This window comes from Dendrobates tinctorius, unplaced genomic scaffold (assembly GCF_039654945.1).
Source record: "Dendrobates tinctorius isolate UK_male_01 unplaced genomic scaffold, ASM3965494v1 ptg000138l, whole genome shotgun sequence".
In the NCBI taxonomy this organism is placed as follows: domain Eukaryota; kingdom Metazoa; phylum Chordata; class Amphibia; order Anura; family Dendrobatidae; genus Dendrobates; species Dendrobates tinctorius.
The window spans coordinates 22,627,064-22,644,843 of record NW_027361806.1 but is presented as its reverse complement, the minus strand read 5'-3'; the positions used below and the strand labels follow the sequence as shown (position 1 = coordinate 22,644,843).

At 48.5% G+C, this 17,780-nt stretch overlaps 1 protein-coding gene across 2 annotated transcripts in view; it reads left to right on the top strand.

Annotated features, from left to right (window-relative positions):
- PIGK (phosphatidylinositol glycan anchor biosynthesis class K) overlaps positions 1-17,780 on the top strand; it is a 92,932-nt gene that overhangs the window by 20,238 nt on the left and 54,914 nt on the right. For both annotated transcript variants that reach the window (XM_073544833.1, XM_073544834.1), the window contains exons 5-8: positions 2,690-2,801; positions 3,291-3,387; positions 6,821-6,938; positions 9,065-9,175. In XM_073544833.1, coding sequence (XP_073400934.1) covers positions 2,690-2,801; positions 3,291-3,387; positions 6,821-6,938; positions 9,065-9,175 — 438 coding nt within the window. The remainder of the gene's footprint in view (positions 1-2,689; positions 2,802-3,290; positions 3,388-6,820; positions 6,939-9,064; positions 9,176-17,780) is intronic.

Sequence of the window (17,780 nt, the reverse complement as noted above, 5' to 3'; positions counted from 1 at the left end):
ATCTATGCATATAATGGTAACCCATGCAATGATAGGCAAACATGCCAGAACCTGATGCTACAAGGCAGCAGTTCTATCCATTGATCTGCCAGGACTTCTTAACATGGGGAATATCCTTTTAAGTGTTTTCCTTAATCTGCTCCGTATTATCTGAGTAGAGTTGTTCCATCTGTTGGGACCGTGTCCCTGGGATAAGTGCGGGTGGGTGGTATCTTCACCTCCTGTGTTCTCCATTGCACCAAATCTTCTAAAGCCTCTTATCCATGTGTGACGAGCATCGCCGAAAATCCGATTTACTCAACTTTCTTTAACTAATCCTCCACCCCCCCTTCACAGCGAGAGGTGAAAACTTCAGCTCTATTAAAGCAATGGAAAAATAAACCCCTTCCCTCCCACACTGTTTGCTTTCTTCTGAAAATACCGAAAGTGACAGTGTGGACCCCCGTCCCTGCCGCGCTCATTTCTGCATCTGACGCTTTTACATTCTCTGTGTAATTGCGTGTGCAGTGATTCAGTGCGAAGCTTCGATATGAGACGTCCGTGACTCACTCATTCTTCTACTCCGTGCCGCATGGAGTCGCCTGGAGGGCAGTCTTGGGGGCCACCATGAGTATCTTGGCCTGGATCCCTCCATAGTGGTGGTGCATAATGTGGTCCTCGGGATTTCCGGCTCTGCAGCCACAGACCCCTCTGCTCGTTCCTTCCCTGCAGTCACATCCATTAGTCCTGGTGCCGGACGGAGAGATGAGCTTCTAGTGTTCTGTTTTTTTGGTTTTTTTTTAGCCTGTATTTAAATAGTAATTACAAACTATGGACGCCTGGAGGTGTATTCCTTTTTACTTATATGCACGTATTTTGGGCCAAAAATAATTTTTGCACTTGGGCTTCATTAAAAATTTTACAATGTTTAGTTGTTACCGGCTTTTTGTTTCTCTTGCATTGCTGGATGCAAAATGAGTTAACTGAGATCCGTCAGTAAACTTGTACTGATAAAAGGTTGTTTGTTTGTTTTTTTCTGCTTTTTACTGAAATCCTTCTGTTGATTTATCACGACAGACCACATCAGAGCGGAGCTGAACTTTGATGTAGTCTTCAGTCAGCACAGAGGAATTCAGTAAAAAGGAGATTTCAGGGTGAGCTCGCTGATGGGTCATACCTTTAACTTTTTTTTTAATAAACTACTCAACAGAGACTATTGAAAACAAAAGGTGCCATTAGAAATTTTGCACCTCCGCTTCAAAAATGGTATTAAAAAATCCATGCATTTATAGGGAAGTCGCCCTCTAAGAATGGAATCGTACAGACTGTGGGTAGTAAAGTGCAATTGTCAAATGTAATAATCAAGTAAAGTTACGTCTTAAAGGGGTTTACTGGTTTTCCTAATCCCAATCCCTCAGCTGCCATGTCATTTAGCTATCAATGCTTTCTTCTCACTTTCCAGGTCCAGTGCTGAGTCGCTGCCGCCGCTGCTGGTGCCTGTTATTGGCTGCAGTGCTGACGTCACATCAAGAACATTGCAGCCAATGAGTGAGATACACGGCTCTGAGCAGCTCAGTCCATCAACTCGGGCAAAGCCGCTGAGCTCCGTTATTGGCTGCAGCGCTGTCAGTGTGACGTTAGCACTGAGGGCAATAGTGGACACCGGGGGACGAGGAAGAGACCCCACACTGGACCTGAGTAGGGTGACTAAAGCTCAGCTTGTTTTTATTAAACAAACAGTGGCTGTGGGAGAATAGTATTCCGAAACTGGAAAACCCCTTTAAGTCTGCAGTGTTAACACACAGCTTTGATTTTAAAGGGAATGCCTCTCTTTCAAAATTATTGTGTATTGCTAGGATGTGTGGGGTCTGCCAACAGGATCTTATCATGTATCTGTACAGGAAGCTCCCCCTAGTGGTGGCTGCAGACAGTATCTTATCATGTATCTGTATACAGGGAGCTCCCCCTAGTGGTGGCTGCAGACAGGATCTTATGTATCTCTGTATACAGGGAGCTTCCCCTAGTGGTGACTGCAGACAGGATCTTATTAGGTATCTCTGTATACAGGGAGCTCCCCCTAGTGGTGGGTGCAGACTGGATCTTATCATGTATCTCTGTATACAGGGAGCTCCCCCTAGTGGTGGGTGCAGACTGGATCTTATCATGTATCTCTGTATACAGGGAGCTTCCCCTAGTGGTCAGGATCTTATCATGTGTCTCTGTATACAGGGAGCTCCCCCTAGTGGTGGCTGCAGACTGGAACTTATCATGTATCTCTGTATACAGGGAGCTTCCCCTAGTGGGGACTGCAGACAGGATTTTAGCATGTATCTCTGTATACAGGGAGCGCCCCCTAGTGGTGGCTGCAGATGAAATCTTATCATGTATCTCTGTATACAGGGAGCTCCCCCTAGTGGTGACTGCAGACAGTATCTTATCATGTATCTCTGTATACAGGGAGCTCCCCCTAGTGGTGGCTGCAGACAGGATCTTGTCATGTATCTCTGTATACAGGGAGCTCACCCTAGTGGTGGCTGCAGACAGGATCTTATCATGTATCTCTGTATACAGGGAGCTCCCTCTAGTGGTGGCTGCAGGCAGGATCTTATCATGTATCTCTGTCTACAGGGAGCGCCCCCTAGTGGTGGCTGCAGATGGAATCTTATGTGTCTCTGGCCTGGAATTTCTTTTTCTTTTTTTTTTATTTTAGGTGACTGTAGAAAATTTTCTTAGAGTCTTGACCGGCAGATTGCCGCCCAGCACACCTCGACTAAAGCGCCTCCTCTCTGATGACCGGAGTAATATTCTCATCTACATGACTGGTAATATAATTTTTTTTTACTAAGGTCTTTACTTATATAGGTCCCTCTCCTATGTAATGGCAGCATAGTATAAGATGTGTCTCCTCTCCTGTTGGCTAAAAAGGCACAAAAAATTCTTTGTAGTTTTTAAAGCGGTTGGAGAATAAACTGGACACTTTGTTTAGGAGTCCGCTGTGTTCAGTAGGCTATTGCCTCTGTTATATTTGCATACACAGCACCCAGCGATCACAGCGAGGGCAACAGTGATGAGAGAGCTCTGAGTTCAGTGTATTCATTAGCATAAGGTCCGCTGTGTTGTCCACTTCCGTCTATTAGCTGAATGGCGCCATTTTTCTTCCTTCTTGTTCTCCTGTGCCGCCCCCGATAGCGACTAGTGAGTTGGTTAATCCCATCGCTTACTTTGTTCGGAGAATTGTAGTGTGACTTGTGCCGTGTCCTCTGTTTTTCTTGTCTGTCCCCCTTACATCACAACTTTTCCGTCTCTCTCAGGACACGGAGGAAATGGTTTTCTGAAATTCCAAGATTCTGAAGAGATCACCAACGTGGAGCTGGCAGATGCTTTCGAACAAATGTGGCAGAAAAGAAGGTAAAAAAAAAAAAGCAGCAATATTCCAAGTAAAGGCGTAATAACCTCCTCGCAGCTCCCACTCCTCATCCTCCCGGAGCAGCTGCTGAGAGAGTTTTATTAAACCATAATCTCTTTTCCAATAAATTTTATTGCACTTTTCATTTTGCACACAAATAATACAAATCCAACAAAATGCAGCGGTGACGGAGCTGGTGTGCATCGACGAGGTTCTTACCATGGACGGGGCAGTGTCTGCAGCACAGCGATAGATGGTGTCATGACGGAGTCATTACCTTCAGCCAATAGCGACAAATAAGTATCCGCACGTAGAGTAAATGCAGATATTTGTCTAGAGCCCAGAAAACAGGATTTTGGGTTGCTTACCGTAAAATCTGTTTCTCGGAGCCTTCAATGGGGGACACAGAAACCATTTGACGATTCCTGTCTTCAGCAAGGGCGTCGTCCTATGGTTTCTATGTCCCCCCATTGAAACGATAGAGAAATCCCCTTTAAAACACAAGACCCCCTATACACATTAATATAAAGAATCGTCAGATTCCTCTTCTTGCCAGATTCCAGTATTTCTGTGTGAACTGTCCAGGTCCGGATTAGATGCACTGGCTGAGATACGCGGTCCATTGTTACATGTGGTCACAATGTGAACAGATGCTATTTCTGTACCTTCACCATCCTCGTGAGAATGATAATTGAATCCGAGGTTGTCATAGAAACATTAAGCGGATCGCTAACATGTTCTTGATGGAACTATGTTGTCTTTTCCACTTTTTTATTAAAGGGAATGTATCAGAAAATCTGTTTTTATTGTTTACAGTTTTTTTAAACATTTTATATTTATCTTTAAATGTTCTAGTTTTCGCCCTGTCCTGTAAAGTAGCTACAATAAGCTGGTATTTTCTGTAGCTCGCTATTATCTTTACTGTATAGACTGTGACAGAGCAGAGTGATCTGATTATTATTTAAAGGGTTATTCCCACAATTGCATTATTTTTCACAAAGGGCAGAAAATGCATACTTATTAATATACAGACTAAGTCCATCATAATGGTTTTGTTTTCTTGTACTTTTGTGTTTGTTGTCATCTGTTTGCCTCTCGGTTCGAGCTTCACATAGCTGAATATGCAGTCCTATTCTTGTCTGCTAAAATTACATTTTCCAGCCCAACCCCTACTTCTCCACAGTGTTGCAGACCCCCTCCATCCACTCTGTGCTCCTGACCAGCCCCACCTCTCGGAGTTATCAAGTTAAGCTAAGGCCGGGGTCACACTTGCGAGAAGCTCACACGAGTCTCGCGTCTCAATACCCGGCACTGCTGCCGGCACTCGGACCGGAGCGCTCAGCTGCATAGAAATACACTCCAGTCCCGAGTGCAGCGGCAGGGCCAGGTATTGAGACTCGTGTGAGTTTCTCGCAAGTGTGACCCTGGCCTTGGTGTAGAATTCACCTGTTCACCTCCCTACCTGGCTGATTTTATCTTTTGCCATTAACATCAGTATTTCTACAGTTGCTTTTACATCATTAGCTGTTTTTAGCACAATTTCCTAATTGGGGAGAACCCCAAATAAGCCGTCCCTAGAAGACTATAAGATTTAACCTTTATTTCTATTAATTAAAATAGTTTTTATAATGACTCGTCTGTCCTACGCTCCTCCACAACAGCATTGCAGAGGTTTTTGTTGCCTTCTGCAGACAATTTGGAGAAGTGAAACTACAAATGCAGCTTTATTGATGCATATGGCAGAAGATTATACTCTGTTATTAGTTGAGTGGCATTTGCTTTTTCTTCTCAATGGTTTCTCAGGAGAAGGCAACAAACAGTTCAATGAAGCTTAGGCCCTCTATACAAAGCTTCATCCTGCAATATATCTTTTGTTTGACCCTGTTGAGCAGTCGCTTCCTACAGTGTATCTCTCTTCTTAGCTCCCGTATACAGCCCCATTTTAAGGTAATCTTTCCTCATCACCCGTATACAGAGCCCCATCCTTGAGTATATCTCTCCTCTTAGCCTCTCTGTATACAAGGAACCATACTACAGTATATCTTTCCTTAGAGCCCCTCTGTACACAGCAACATCCTGCAGTATATCTCCTCTCAACTGTGTTTACTCACAGCCCCTGTTTATAGCCCCATCCTGCATATCTTTTTTTTTTTTGCCACTCTATACAAGGCCCCATCCTGCAGTTTCTCTCCTCTTAGTCTCTCCATACAGAGCCCCATCCTGCGGTATCTTTCTCTCGGCCCCTTTATACAGAGCCCTATTCTCCGTTATATTTTCTTTTCAGCTCCTATAAAGAGCCCCATCCTGCAGTATATTGCTCCTTTAGCTCACTCCTGTGGGGTTCATCTCTCAGGTAAAGCATAGATATGAAATAATGTGTAGCCAGGTTCCCATTAATTTAATATGAGAATACAATTGTATTATTTTTAGGAAAATCCTGTATGAGCCACAAGGTTACAGAGATGAAAACAAAACCGTAACTAATGAATCAGATTGGAAAGTCGCCTAATTAAAATATCTACAATAAAGGTTTTCTCCCACCTTGTACAATGTGTCATATACACAGTCAGTGCGATAAAAGCATGATAGATAGTGGTTATCCCACTAAAACCCCAGTATAGATGACTCCATTCTCTCCTCTGCCCCCGTCCCTCGTGATTTATCCTTGTGGTGCACACGTTATGTGAACATTTTACATATATACCCCACATTCCTCCTGGGAACTTACATTCACATAAATCTCAGGATAGATGATAAATGTATAATTGCTGGGACCCCACTGATGCCGACAGTCCGTTCCCTGTGGGAATGTCACTCTGCTGAGCACGTGTGACCAGCGCTCCATTCACTTTTATGGTAGAGATGGCCTTTCTGTCAGTCCCATAGAAGTTAATGGACTGTTGGTTAGCCATTCAGTACTGCTCTGTCATATGAGGGTCTTCCATTCTTGGGATCAGTGGGGGGTCTCATCCGTGAATAAGGTGATCAATGTATTTGGTGAAAAATACTCTTTTTAATCCATTTAAGGATTTTTATTTCCAACCATATGCCATATGATAATTGCTGCTATTAGTAATTATTTCCTTCCCGACCTCCTGTGGGACGTGCCTGTGCTGACCCTTCCCTGGTCCCTGCTTGCCTCTGTCTCGCCCGCCAGCCTCTGACCCCCCGGCTCCACTATTGCTTGGTATTAGTATGAATAGCAGGAGACGAGGGAACAGAGATCAGCGATGGATGGGCTGGGGACGTGTCTGCACAGGAGCTTACTTCTGTCAGTGGTCATGAGTCCGGACACCACCTTAATGCAGTTCTCTACTGTTCTGCCATGTGGACCCCCGACCTGTGACTTTGTCCCTTGCCCCTCTGTACAGGAGGATGGCGCAGTATTCGTGGGATTTTCCTCTCTCCTATACTGATCTCTGCTCTTCTTTTCAGGTACAATGAATTGCTGTTTATAATCGACACGTGTCAGGGAGCCTCCATGTACGAGAGGTTTTACTCTCCTAATATCATCGCCCTCGCCAGCAGTCAGGTTGGAGAAGACTCTCTGTCTGTGAGTACCTCCTCCCCCTCTCTATATGGCACTAATGATGCCTCCGTGCCTCTCTCCTGTCTTTCTGAGACTCCTGAATTAGACTTGTGCTTTGTATTGCGAGCAGCGTATGTTCCTCCACCACCACTGGGTAAAAGATATGTAGGAGTCTTGGAGGATCCTCAGTAGGATTGCTGTGTCCCTTATATTGGTGGTGCTCACAGATTTACCCACATAGAACCGATGATTGCTGGGGGTGGAGGGTCACTGTAAGAGGGGCCAACCACGGGGACCTGCACCAATCGGAAGAATTAGGAACGGTTATCTCAAGCGGGACGGAGCGGCAGTGCCCATGCTCAGTTGTTGCTCCGTTCATTCCCTGTCGGGTTGCCCAGCGCTGCACTCTTTTTCTGACAGCCCCATAGAGAATGAACTGAGGAGATACAGGCGTCGACTCACCATTTTGTAACTGGGATTAAATTTCCCCGATCTGCCAATTTTATTGCTGATCCCAGCTTTCGAACCTCCATCTTATTTACACTGTGTTCCAAATTATTATGCAAAAAGAGTTTCGGAGAGATAAGGTTAGAATTTCTTTATCATTTACACTCATTGCTGATGATGTGTGTCAGGGCTCTTTATATCACTAAAAGCAATTGCAGATACCTGTGCAGATTAGTTTGGCAGGTGTGTCCAAATAAAGGCAAGACTACTTAAGAAGGCTGTTCCACATTATTAAGCAGCCTACATTTTTTGCCAAAATGGGAAAGAAAAAGGATGTCGGCTGCTGAGAAGCAACAAATTGTGGAGTATTTAGGTCAAGGCATGACTACAATCAACATTGCCAAGACACTTCATCGTGATCATCGCACAATCAAGAAGTATGTCGCTGACTCCCAGCACACACGTGTGCGTGCTGATAAGGAAAAATTGAGAACTCTTTCCAACAGGCAATTGCGTCAGGTTAAAAGAGCAGCTGCAAAAATGCCTTGTCATAGCAGCAGACAAGTTTTTGAAGCTGCTGGTGCCTCCACCGTCCCCCGAACAACAAGATGCAGGGTCCTTCAGAGGTTTGCAGCTGTGCGTAAGCCATCCTGTCGACAACCTCTATCCACTGCACACAAGCAGAAACGGCTCCAGTGGGCCAAACGGGACATGAAGACTGATGAGTACCGTGCAACGCTCGATGGTCCAGATGGATGGAGTGGAGGATGGCTGGTTGATGGACACCCCATGAAAACACGGCTAAGGCGCCAACAAGGAGGAGGTGGAGTAATGTTTTGGGCTGGAATCATGGGGAGAGAGATTGTCGGCCCCTTTAGGATCCCTGAAGGGGTAAAGATGAACTCCATAATCTATGTGGAGTTTCTAAAACAGCACTTCCTGCCATGGTTCAAGAGGAAGAACCGTGCTTTCCGCAGCAAGATCATTTTCATGCATGATAATGCCCCGTCTCATGCTGCAAATAACACATCTGCATCTCTGGCTGCTATGGGCATAAAAGAGGACAAACTTATGGTGTGGCCACCATCTTCCCCTGACCTCAACCCCATTGAGAACCTCTGGAGCATCATCACAAGGAGCGTCTATGATGGCGGGAGGCAGTTCACATCTAAGCAACAGCTCTGAGAGGGGATTCTGTCCACAGGCAAAACAACGGAAGCACAAACCATCCAAAAACTGACATTCAATGGACGAGAGAGTTCAGAAGCTTCTTTACAACAAGGGGTCCTATGTGCAAATGTAACATCACCGAGAAGAAGGGTTTGACTTGAAAACTGTTTGATTTCATTTTGTAATAAGCTGATAATGCTTATCATTTCACAATTGACCATTTTTTTGTTCAAAATAAAAATAAAAAGGTTGAAAACTCTGCTGTGCATAATAATTTGGAACATGCATTTTGAGTGTTTCTTATTTTTAAAAATTACTGTTTTCATAGGCAGATTGTTCAAAAACATTGGAATTATACTAGAATATTAGACGACTGGAAAATAACAATGACTGCAATTCATATAGGTAATTTAGAGAAAATATGAAGAAATATTTTTTGCATAATAATTTGGAACACAGTGTAATCTCCTATCCTGTGGACTGTGCCCTTTGACAGCTGACAATTTTTAATAATGTTTTGTGTTTATCTTTAGCACCAGCCAGATATGGCCATCGGGGTTCACCTCATGGACCGATACACCTTCTACGTCTTGGAATTTTTGGAAGAAATCCACCCGGCCAGTCAGAACAACATGAATGACCTGGTAAGATCCGCACCACTTCTGCTCTGTGATCGAAGATCCTGCCTGATTCTGATCATTGGACTTTGCTATTCATTTGGATACAAATCGATATATCTCATAGATATCTGATAGGTGCGGGAATCACCCCACCTCTCTTTAGAATAGGGGGTCCCCTGCCGATGTCTTGTGGCCGGACATTCGTAGTTCTCTCCATTGGCTTCAGGAATGGATCTGATAGATATATATTACACATTGAAGATATTCAATGAAAGGAAAAAAACTTTTAATCATTGAACTTTGACAGTGATAACCCTGTTGGGGATCCCCTATATAATCTGAGCAATCGGGGAGGATTACAAGGAGTCTTTTTTGCAGTTGGACACATTATTTTGCCATCGTGGCCGATAAGTTTGCTGTGAATCCCGACAATAACACAGGTTCAGAGTAAAAACTTTCAGCGATCTTTTACTCTTTCTTGCGCCCCCCCCTTCCCGATTCTTTGCAGACGGGGTTAACCGATGCTGCGGCGGTGTTTGCGCTGCGATAGCTCGGGCTCCTGCCGCCTCTGCCGATATGTGAAGGCCGCCGCTGTGCACCTGCTTGGCTCGGGCAGATTTCGCAGCCCACACAGACAGGTTTTATGTTAACGCGCGGATCTCTAATGAAATCCCAATGTGAGAAATGTAGGAGGAGGAGGTGACCTTGTTCTACATGAAGGACTTTATTATTTGTGGTTTATGTTACCGGATTTATAGATCAATTAACGGCAAAAGTAATTCTGAGGAATGCCACAATGTGATACCGTCAGGTCTACGGTGGAAGTGAATGGAGATGCCAAAACTGGTCATCAGGATGGTGGGTGATACTCCATTACACCCCCCAGAATCAGTACTGGGCTGTCCCATCTCCAGCCCCTTCTGCTGACTGTACACTACTCATTTATTCTTCTGCTTAAACAGACATGGACTTTACCTCCTGATACAGGAAGTGCCGAGGAGCCTAGATAAAAGCGTGGGGCGTGCTTCAGTGCTGCACATGAGACAGCATAGAGAAACTGCTCTTAGTTGTCAGCCTTGATCATGGTGGAAAAGAAGAGACCCCCAGCACCTGGTGAGACCTCCTACCGAGCGTTGTCAAATGAAATGAGATCTGAAACAGTCGAGCCGCCATTAATCTTTTAAGTGGACCCCCACAGTGGTCCCCTACTGTACAGCCCCCAATAACCAACAAAGAGCATGTCCGGAGCAAAAGGGCATTTATGGCTTTAAGTATTTACGAGCCCTGCGAGTGGCATCAGGTCTGTACAGCCGCTCAGTTATGCCCGTAAATCTGCAGTTTTACTTAATCTAGGGTTTTGGGATGACTATTAAGAATAAAGTGACAGCTTAGTCCGGGCACCCGGCCATAAACACGTCCCTCCATGATTTAGAGGAAGGTTAAGGTATAAAACTGAAAATATATCAGCGGTCTAAACTGTGAGACCTGCAGAGCCCAAGTGACCGCTGTGTAAGCACCTGTCCATAAATAAACCCGAGAAGGCGTTGGAGTATTTGGGTTCAGTCACATTCATAGAAAAGAAGACTGCCAGATGTTTGTCTAGTCTCATCACCTAGCATTTGCTCCCGTGTAATAGCAGGGCGGAGTCTCATCACATTGCACTTGTTCCTGTGTGATGGTGTGGTTTGCGTTTCATCACTTTGCACTGCACTTGCTCCTGTGTAATAGCAGGGCAGAGTCTCCTCACATTGCACTTGCCCCTGTGTAATAGCAGGGCGGAGTCTCATCACTTTGAACTTGCTCCTGTGTAATAGCAGGGCAGATTCTCACTTTGCACTTGCTCCTGTGTAATGGTGTGGTGGCGTTTCATCACTTTGCACTTGCTCCTGTGTAATATCAGGGTGGAGTCTCCTCACTTTGCACTTGCTCCTGTGTAATAGGGCGGAGTCTCCTCACATTGCACTTGCCCCTGTGTAATAGCAGGGCAGAGTCTCATCACATTGCACTTGCTCCTGTGTAATAGTGGGGTGGAGTTCCATCACTTTGCACTTTCCCTTATGTAATAGTGGGGTGGAGATTCATCATATTGCTTTTGCTCTTCCTATATAATTGTAGTAAGTGATAATTTGGTGAGAGCTGCTGTCCTCAGTCTGTCTAGTGTGTAATGCAGCTTTCGCCTCCTGCTTGTGAAAGGTTTCTCCCTGTCAGTTGCTTGGTACATAGAGGCACAAGGAGGCGGAGCTCTGCAGGAGGCGAGGGGTTTTGAGAGCTGCTAGGAGGGATCTGATTGGTGGCGTCAGTTTGTAGGTGAACATGAGTCTGACTACCTGCTTAGACAGAACATGAGGGGACGGCTGGGGCGAGAAATGGTCACAACTGAGCTGCGATGAAACACATTAAGTGACAATATTTCTACTCACTTAACATTTTAGATGTCCAAGCAAACTTTTTGGCTGGTGCTTAAGGTCATAAGTTGGTCTCATGAAAATCCCCCTTAAAATGCCCGTGGAGGTGGAGTGGATCACTGCCCTCGCTGCCCTAATATCCCCGGGACTCTGCCCATTGTGCCCTGCTAGTTTGTCATTGGTGGGCGGTAGACCGTCCAGATATAAAGGGTCGTCTCTTCGTTTTGCTCCAATGCATCTAAAATATAGAATGAAGCAAATAATTTCTCCTTCGTCTCATTGGGGGACACAGATACTGTGGGTGTATGCTACCACCATCTGGAGGCTGACACTAGGCAACAACACAAGGTTAGCTCCTCCCCTGCCGCATACATCCTCGCCCTGATAGTGGGCGGAAACCAGTTTTTTTGCTTAGAGTCTATGGAGGCACACGTCTGGTCTTTTTTTCTCCTGACTTTTTTCCATGAAGATTAGACATGGGCAACGGATCCTATTGAAAGGGTCCGATTTCCCCAAACCATCAACAGGCGAGCACGTGTCGAGTATCGTCTCCACGTATCCTATCCCGCACCGTGGGACAAATATGGGCAGTTTCCCCAGAATTTTTTATTTTAGTTTGCTTTTTTCTTTCCTTTATTTTTTCTATGAAGATGAGTCCGGGGCAACGGATCTTATTGAAAGGGTCCGATTTCCCCCAAACCATCAACGGGCGAGCATGTGCGAGTGGCCCTCCACGTATCCTGTCCCGCGACGTGGGACATGATGCCGGACCTAGCCCTGACCACCCCTAGGTATGGAAACCATGGGCTGTACAGCGGCACAAGACGGTCCGAGCGGCCCCCACTGCTCCACCAACGCTAGACGGAGGTCCTGCAAGGCGGCGGACGGTCCCTCTCCTCGGCCCTAGAAGCTGGATGGAGTCGGGGTACCTGCACCGTCCTGGATGCCCCCACCACCCCCGCCTCCCCGGTGGTTTTTCATACCTGTTGACATCCCGGATGAAGGTACAGGGCGTGGGTGGGCTCTTCGCAGCGCATTCCTGCTAGACCGTGCGTGAGGGCTCCTGGGCAGCAGGGAGATGCGAATGGAGTAGCGGTGTGCTGGCAGGCCTAGAATCGCAGGGAGAGTAGGACTGGCAAATCCCTCCCCCGTCCCTTTCCTCCTGTAGGTGACGCTGGTGAGGATTACAGACAGGCGGAGGTGCAGTGGGCCGCGCAGCGCCGCCGGCCACTGCCGCCCCCTGCGGGCGGACGCTAAAAATTTAGGCCGGGGCGGAAGTCCCACCCCCGTCCACGCAGCGTCACTTCCAGTGGCCTGCCCCAGGAGCCTGGGCGGGCGCCGGATAAATTGAGGCCCCGGCTTCAAATCGGGGTAGGCCGCGACCGGTAAAGTGGTCGGCTTGCCCCCACAGAGGAGCGCAGAAGCAGTGACACGTGAGGGGGACACAGGAGCGGGTAAGTGCAGCCACGTCTGCGGGAGCAAACTAGAGACTCAAGGGGTGCCCCCCCCTATATAAAAAAAACAAACACACAGTGAGACAAAACGCCTGGCAGATTCATTATGGCCGGGAAAGGGAAGGCACACACTTTCCTCTACGCTGCATGCATCTCCTGTAGGGCTGCGTTCCCACGAGCGCAGAGAGAGCAACAAGTTGTGTGAGGCCTGCGACTCAGAACGTGCCCAGGAGTCGTCTCCCCCCCCCGACAGCGGAGTCCAGGGAGCAAAATCCCCCGGAATGGGCTATATCATTATCCCAATCTATGGCAACGCTTACAAGGGCAATCGAGTTGCTTCACGCCCCGAATGGGGGCAAGGAAAGTGGCTCGCTTATCGGGGAGGGATCCTCCACCTCACAAGAACCTTCGGCCTGCAGGGGCCGCTCTCATGCCAGGCAAGTACGAAGGAAACGGGCCCACACTAGGTCTCCCCGTCTATCCGGTGCCTCGGCATCCGGGAGTTCAGCATCTCGCTCTCCCTCTCCAATGGTCGGGAGCGGGTACAGTTCGGATTGTGACTCAGACGGACCGCTGGGCCTAGATACCCCGGGGTGTCGAGAGACAGTGGACAGCTTCGTTGAAGCTGTCAATCAAACCCTGGGGGTGGAGGATGAGTTTGCTTTGGCGTCAAGCCATTAAGTGGCCTTTAAGCAGGCCAGGTGACCTCACAGAGTGTTTAATACTCACCCAGAATTAGAGGACTAAGTGCAGCGTCACAGAGAACACCCAGATAGGCGCTTTACTGGCCAAAAGACTATAGAGGCAAAATATCCATTTGCCCCAGATCTCCGTAAAAAATGAACGAAATCACCAGTGGTGGGATCCACCAGTGTCGCGCCTGGCCTCGAAGTCTCTATTGTCAGTATTGAGTGGCTCGTCCATTAAGGACCCCACTGATAGAGAGCTTGGCTCGATCAGTTTTTGAGGCATCCGGGTCAGCGCTCGCCCCCTCGTTTGCGGCGACGTGGGTAGCCAAGGCCTTGATGTCATGGTCAGAATCATTGAATAGGGCCTTCCAGGATAGAGACCTGCCGGCGGAGGTGTCAGAGGTCGAAACTCAGATTGCTATGGCTGGAGACTACTTGATCAATGCTTCCTTGGATGCGGCCAATTGTGCGGCATCTGCAGCTGCTAACGCGGTAGCCATTAGGAGATCCCTTTGGTTAAGATCTTGGCGAGCCGATTCTATCTCTAAGAAGTCTTTGACTTCCTTGCCCTATCAGGGAGGCCGCCTGTTCGGGGAGAAGTTGGATCAGCTCATCTCCGACGCAACAGGGATAAAAAGCAGCTTCCTTCCGCAGCAGAAAGTTAAACATCCTTTTCGCCAGGCCCCGGCACGGTTTCGGGCCTTTCACAACACTGGATGGTCGACGGCCGCCAGTTCGGCCGGTCCAAGTCGCTCCAACCAAGATGGGGAGCGACAGGTCCCATATAGACCCAATCCATTGAGGAGGATGCGCGCGCGCCAGCCCAGGTCGAGAGGAACCAGGCCTCAGAAATCCTCAGCCAAATGACTCGGAGCACGTAGTAGGGGACATCAGCAGGGTAGGCGGCCGCCTGCTTTTCTTTCGCCATGTCTGGGTCGACGTAGCACACGACTCATGGGTGGCGGAACTGGTGTCTTCGGGGTACAAGATAGAGTTTATCAGGTATCCCCCAAGTCGTTTTTTTTCTGTCCCGACTTCCCAAGGTGAAGTCCCGGGCAAAGGCGTTGCTGGGGGCCATCGATTCACTCCAGTACAACGGGGTTATAGTTCCCGTACCAGAGCACGAGAGGGCTCAGTGTTTTTATTCCAGCCTGTTCGCAGTCCCCAAAAAGGACGGGACGGTCAGGCCGGTTTTGGACCTGAAGCTCCTGAACAGATTCATCAGGGTCTAACATTTCAGGATGGAGTCTCTCCGTTCAGTTATTTCGGCCTTGGTGCAGGGAGAGTACTTAGCCTCGGTCGACATCCAGGATGCCTAACTACACGTCCCCATTTTCCCGCCGCATCAAAGGTTCCTTCGATTCATCATCAATGGCCAACACTTCCAGTTTTCAGCGCTGCCCTTCGGGCTAGCCACCGCCCCCAGAGTGTTCACGAAGGTAATGGCAGTCGTGATGGCCGTCTTACACTCTCGGGGCATAGTCATCTTGCCCTACTAAGATGACCTCTTGGTGAAGGGCCCCTCATTTCGGGCATGCAAGGAGAACGTCGGCATTACGCTGGATACGCTCTCCCGCTTAGGGTGGTTAGTCAACAGGAAAAAGTCATCCCTCGTCCCAGCCCAGAGGATTTCCTTTCTAGGGATGATCTTCGACACCTCCCGAGGGTCGGTAATTCTCCCTCAAGACAAAGCTCTAGCGCTCCAGCAAGGAGTCCAGAAGCTTCAGCAGCCAGTCCCTCACACCATTCGCTTTGGGATGAGGATACTAGGGAAGATGGTGGCAGCAATAGAAGCAATTCCGTTTGCCCAGTTTCATCTTCACCCACCACAGCACGCCCTCTTGGCAGCTTGGGACAGGAACCCGTTTTCGCTCGATCAGCACTGCCGGCTGTCCTTTCAGGTCAGGCAGTCACTGGGGGGGTGGACGGTCAGATCCTCCCTTCTTCAGGGGAAACCTTTTCCCCCAGAGCATTGGCTAGTGGTCACGACCGATGCCAGCCTCATGGGCTGGGGAGCAGTTTTTCGCCACCACACGGCTCAGGGCCAATGGTCACAACAGGAGGCACGCCTCCCGATCAACTTGTTGGAAATACAAGCGGTCCGGCGGGCGCTGCAACACTTTCAGCACTTCCTAGCAGGACGGCCCATTCGGATTCCGTCAGACAACGCCACGGCGGTGGCTTATGTAAATCATCAAGGGGGCACGCACAGCAGGGCAGCTATGTGCGAGATAGGATACATGCTTCAGTGGGCCGAGAAGAACCAGTCGGTATTATCGGCAGTCCACATCCCAGGCGTAGAAAATTGGGCAGCAGACTTCCTCAGCCAGCAGGAGGTTGTGGCGGGGGAATGGGCCCTGCATCGCGAGGTCTTCCAGCAGATTTGCCAACAATGGGGAACTCCGGACGTGGATCTGATGGCATCCAGAAGGAACGCCAAGGTGCCCATGTATGTCGCTCGGTCACAGGACCCACGAGCATTCGAGGTGGATGCGTTGGTTCTACCATGGAACGAGTTTCGCCTTCCATACTTGTTTCCCCCATTGCCATTACTTCCGAGGGTCGTCAGGAAGATCAAAACGGAAGGGGTTCCAGCGATTCGCTTGGCACCCGGCGGGCGTGGTACGCAGATCATGTGCAGCTACTCACCGACGTCCCATGGCGACTGCCAGAATGCTCAGATCTGCTGTCCCAGGGACCGATCTTCCACCCGAACTTAGGGGCCCTGTGTTTGACTGCATGGCCATTGAATCTTGGATTCTAACACAGGTGGGGTTCGAGCGTGAAGTGGTAGCTACAATGATTAGCTCCAGGAAATCTACCTTGGCGAGAATCTACCATCACACCTGGAAGATTTTCGTTGCTTGGTGCCGAGAGCGCGGGTTTTCGCCCCTGACATTCTCTATCCCCAAAATCTAGGCTTTTCTCCAATCAGGACTAGACGCGGGACTAGCCCCGAGCTCCCTTAGGAGACAGATTTCGGCGTTGTCCGTCCTTTTTGCAGCGGAAGATTGCTAGTAATAGGCAGGGGAAGACTTTCATCCAGGGAGTCTCTCATTTAGTACCTCCCTATAAGGCGCCAATGGGCACCTGGGACCTTAACCTAGTCCTGAGTGTCCTGCAAGAAGCTCCTTTTGAGCCGCTACAGCATATTTCTTTATCATTCCTCTTTTGGAAGGTGGTGTTTTTGGTAGCCATTACCTCCGTGAGGCGAGTGTCGGAGTTGGCGGCGCTGTCTTGCCGAGCACCTTTTCTAGCTTTCCACAAGGATAAGGTGGTGCGTAGACCAGCTCTCCCCTTTCTTCCGAAGGTGGTGTCCTCCTTCCACATCAATGAGGATATTGTCTTGCCCTTGTTCTGTCCGGCACCGGTGCATCGTGTGGAAAAAACTCTTCACACGTTAGACCTGGTGAGAGCACTCAGGAGGTACGTGTCGCGGACGGCACCCTTCCGACAGACGCATACGCTGTTCGTGCTCCCCGAGGGGCGCAGGAAGGGACTCGCGGCCTCCAAAGCGACCATAGCCAGATGGATCCGTTTAACTATTCAGGAGGCCTATCGCATCAGAGCGGCGCCGGTTCCATCAGAGATCAGAGCGCACTCTACTCGGGCAATGAGCGCCTCTTGGGCGCTTTGGCATCAGGCCTCGGCGGAACAGGTATACAAAGCAGCGACCTGGTCCAGCCTGCACACATTTGCCAAACATTACAGTATCCATACTCAGGTCTCGGCGGATGCGAGCCTGGGTAGAAGGATTCTCCAAGCAGCGGTAGCGCACATTTAAACAAGAGGTGCATGTAGCAATCTCCCACCCAGGGACTGCTTTAGGACGTTCCACAGTATCTGTGTCCCCCAATGAGACGGAGAAACATGGATTTTTTTGAGTACTCACCGTAAAATCCTTTTCTTAGAGACGCTCATTGGGAGACACAGCACCCACCCTGTTAGCCATGTTGGCCCTTGTTTATTTAATATCTATTTCTTTTGTGAATGTCAGGGTAGTTTTCTTTGCCAGACATATTGTTTTCTGCATTAAGGCTCATTGTTATTGTTCTCCTACTGCTTTTACACTAAACTGGTT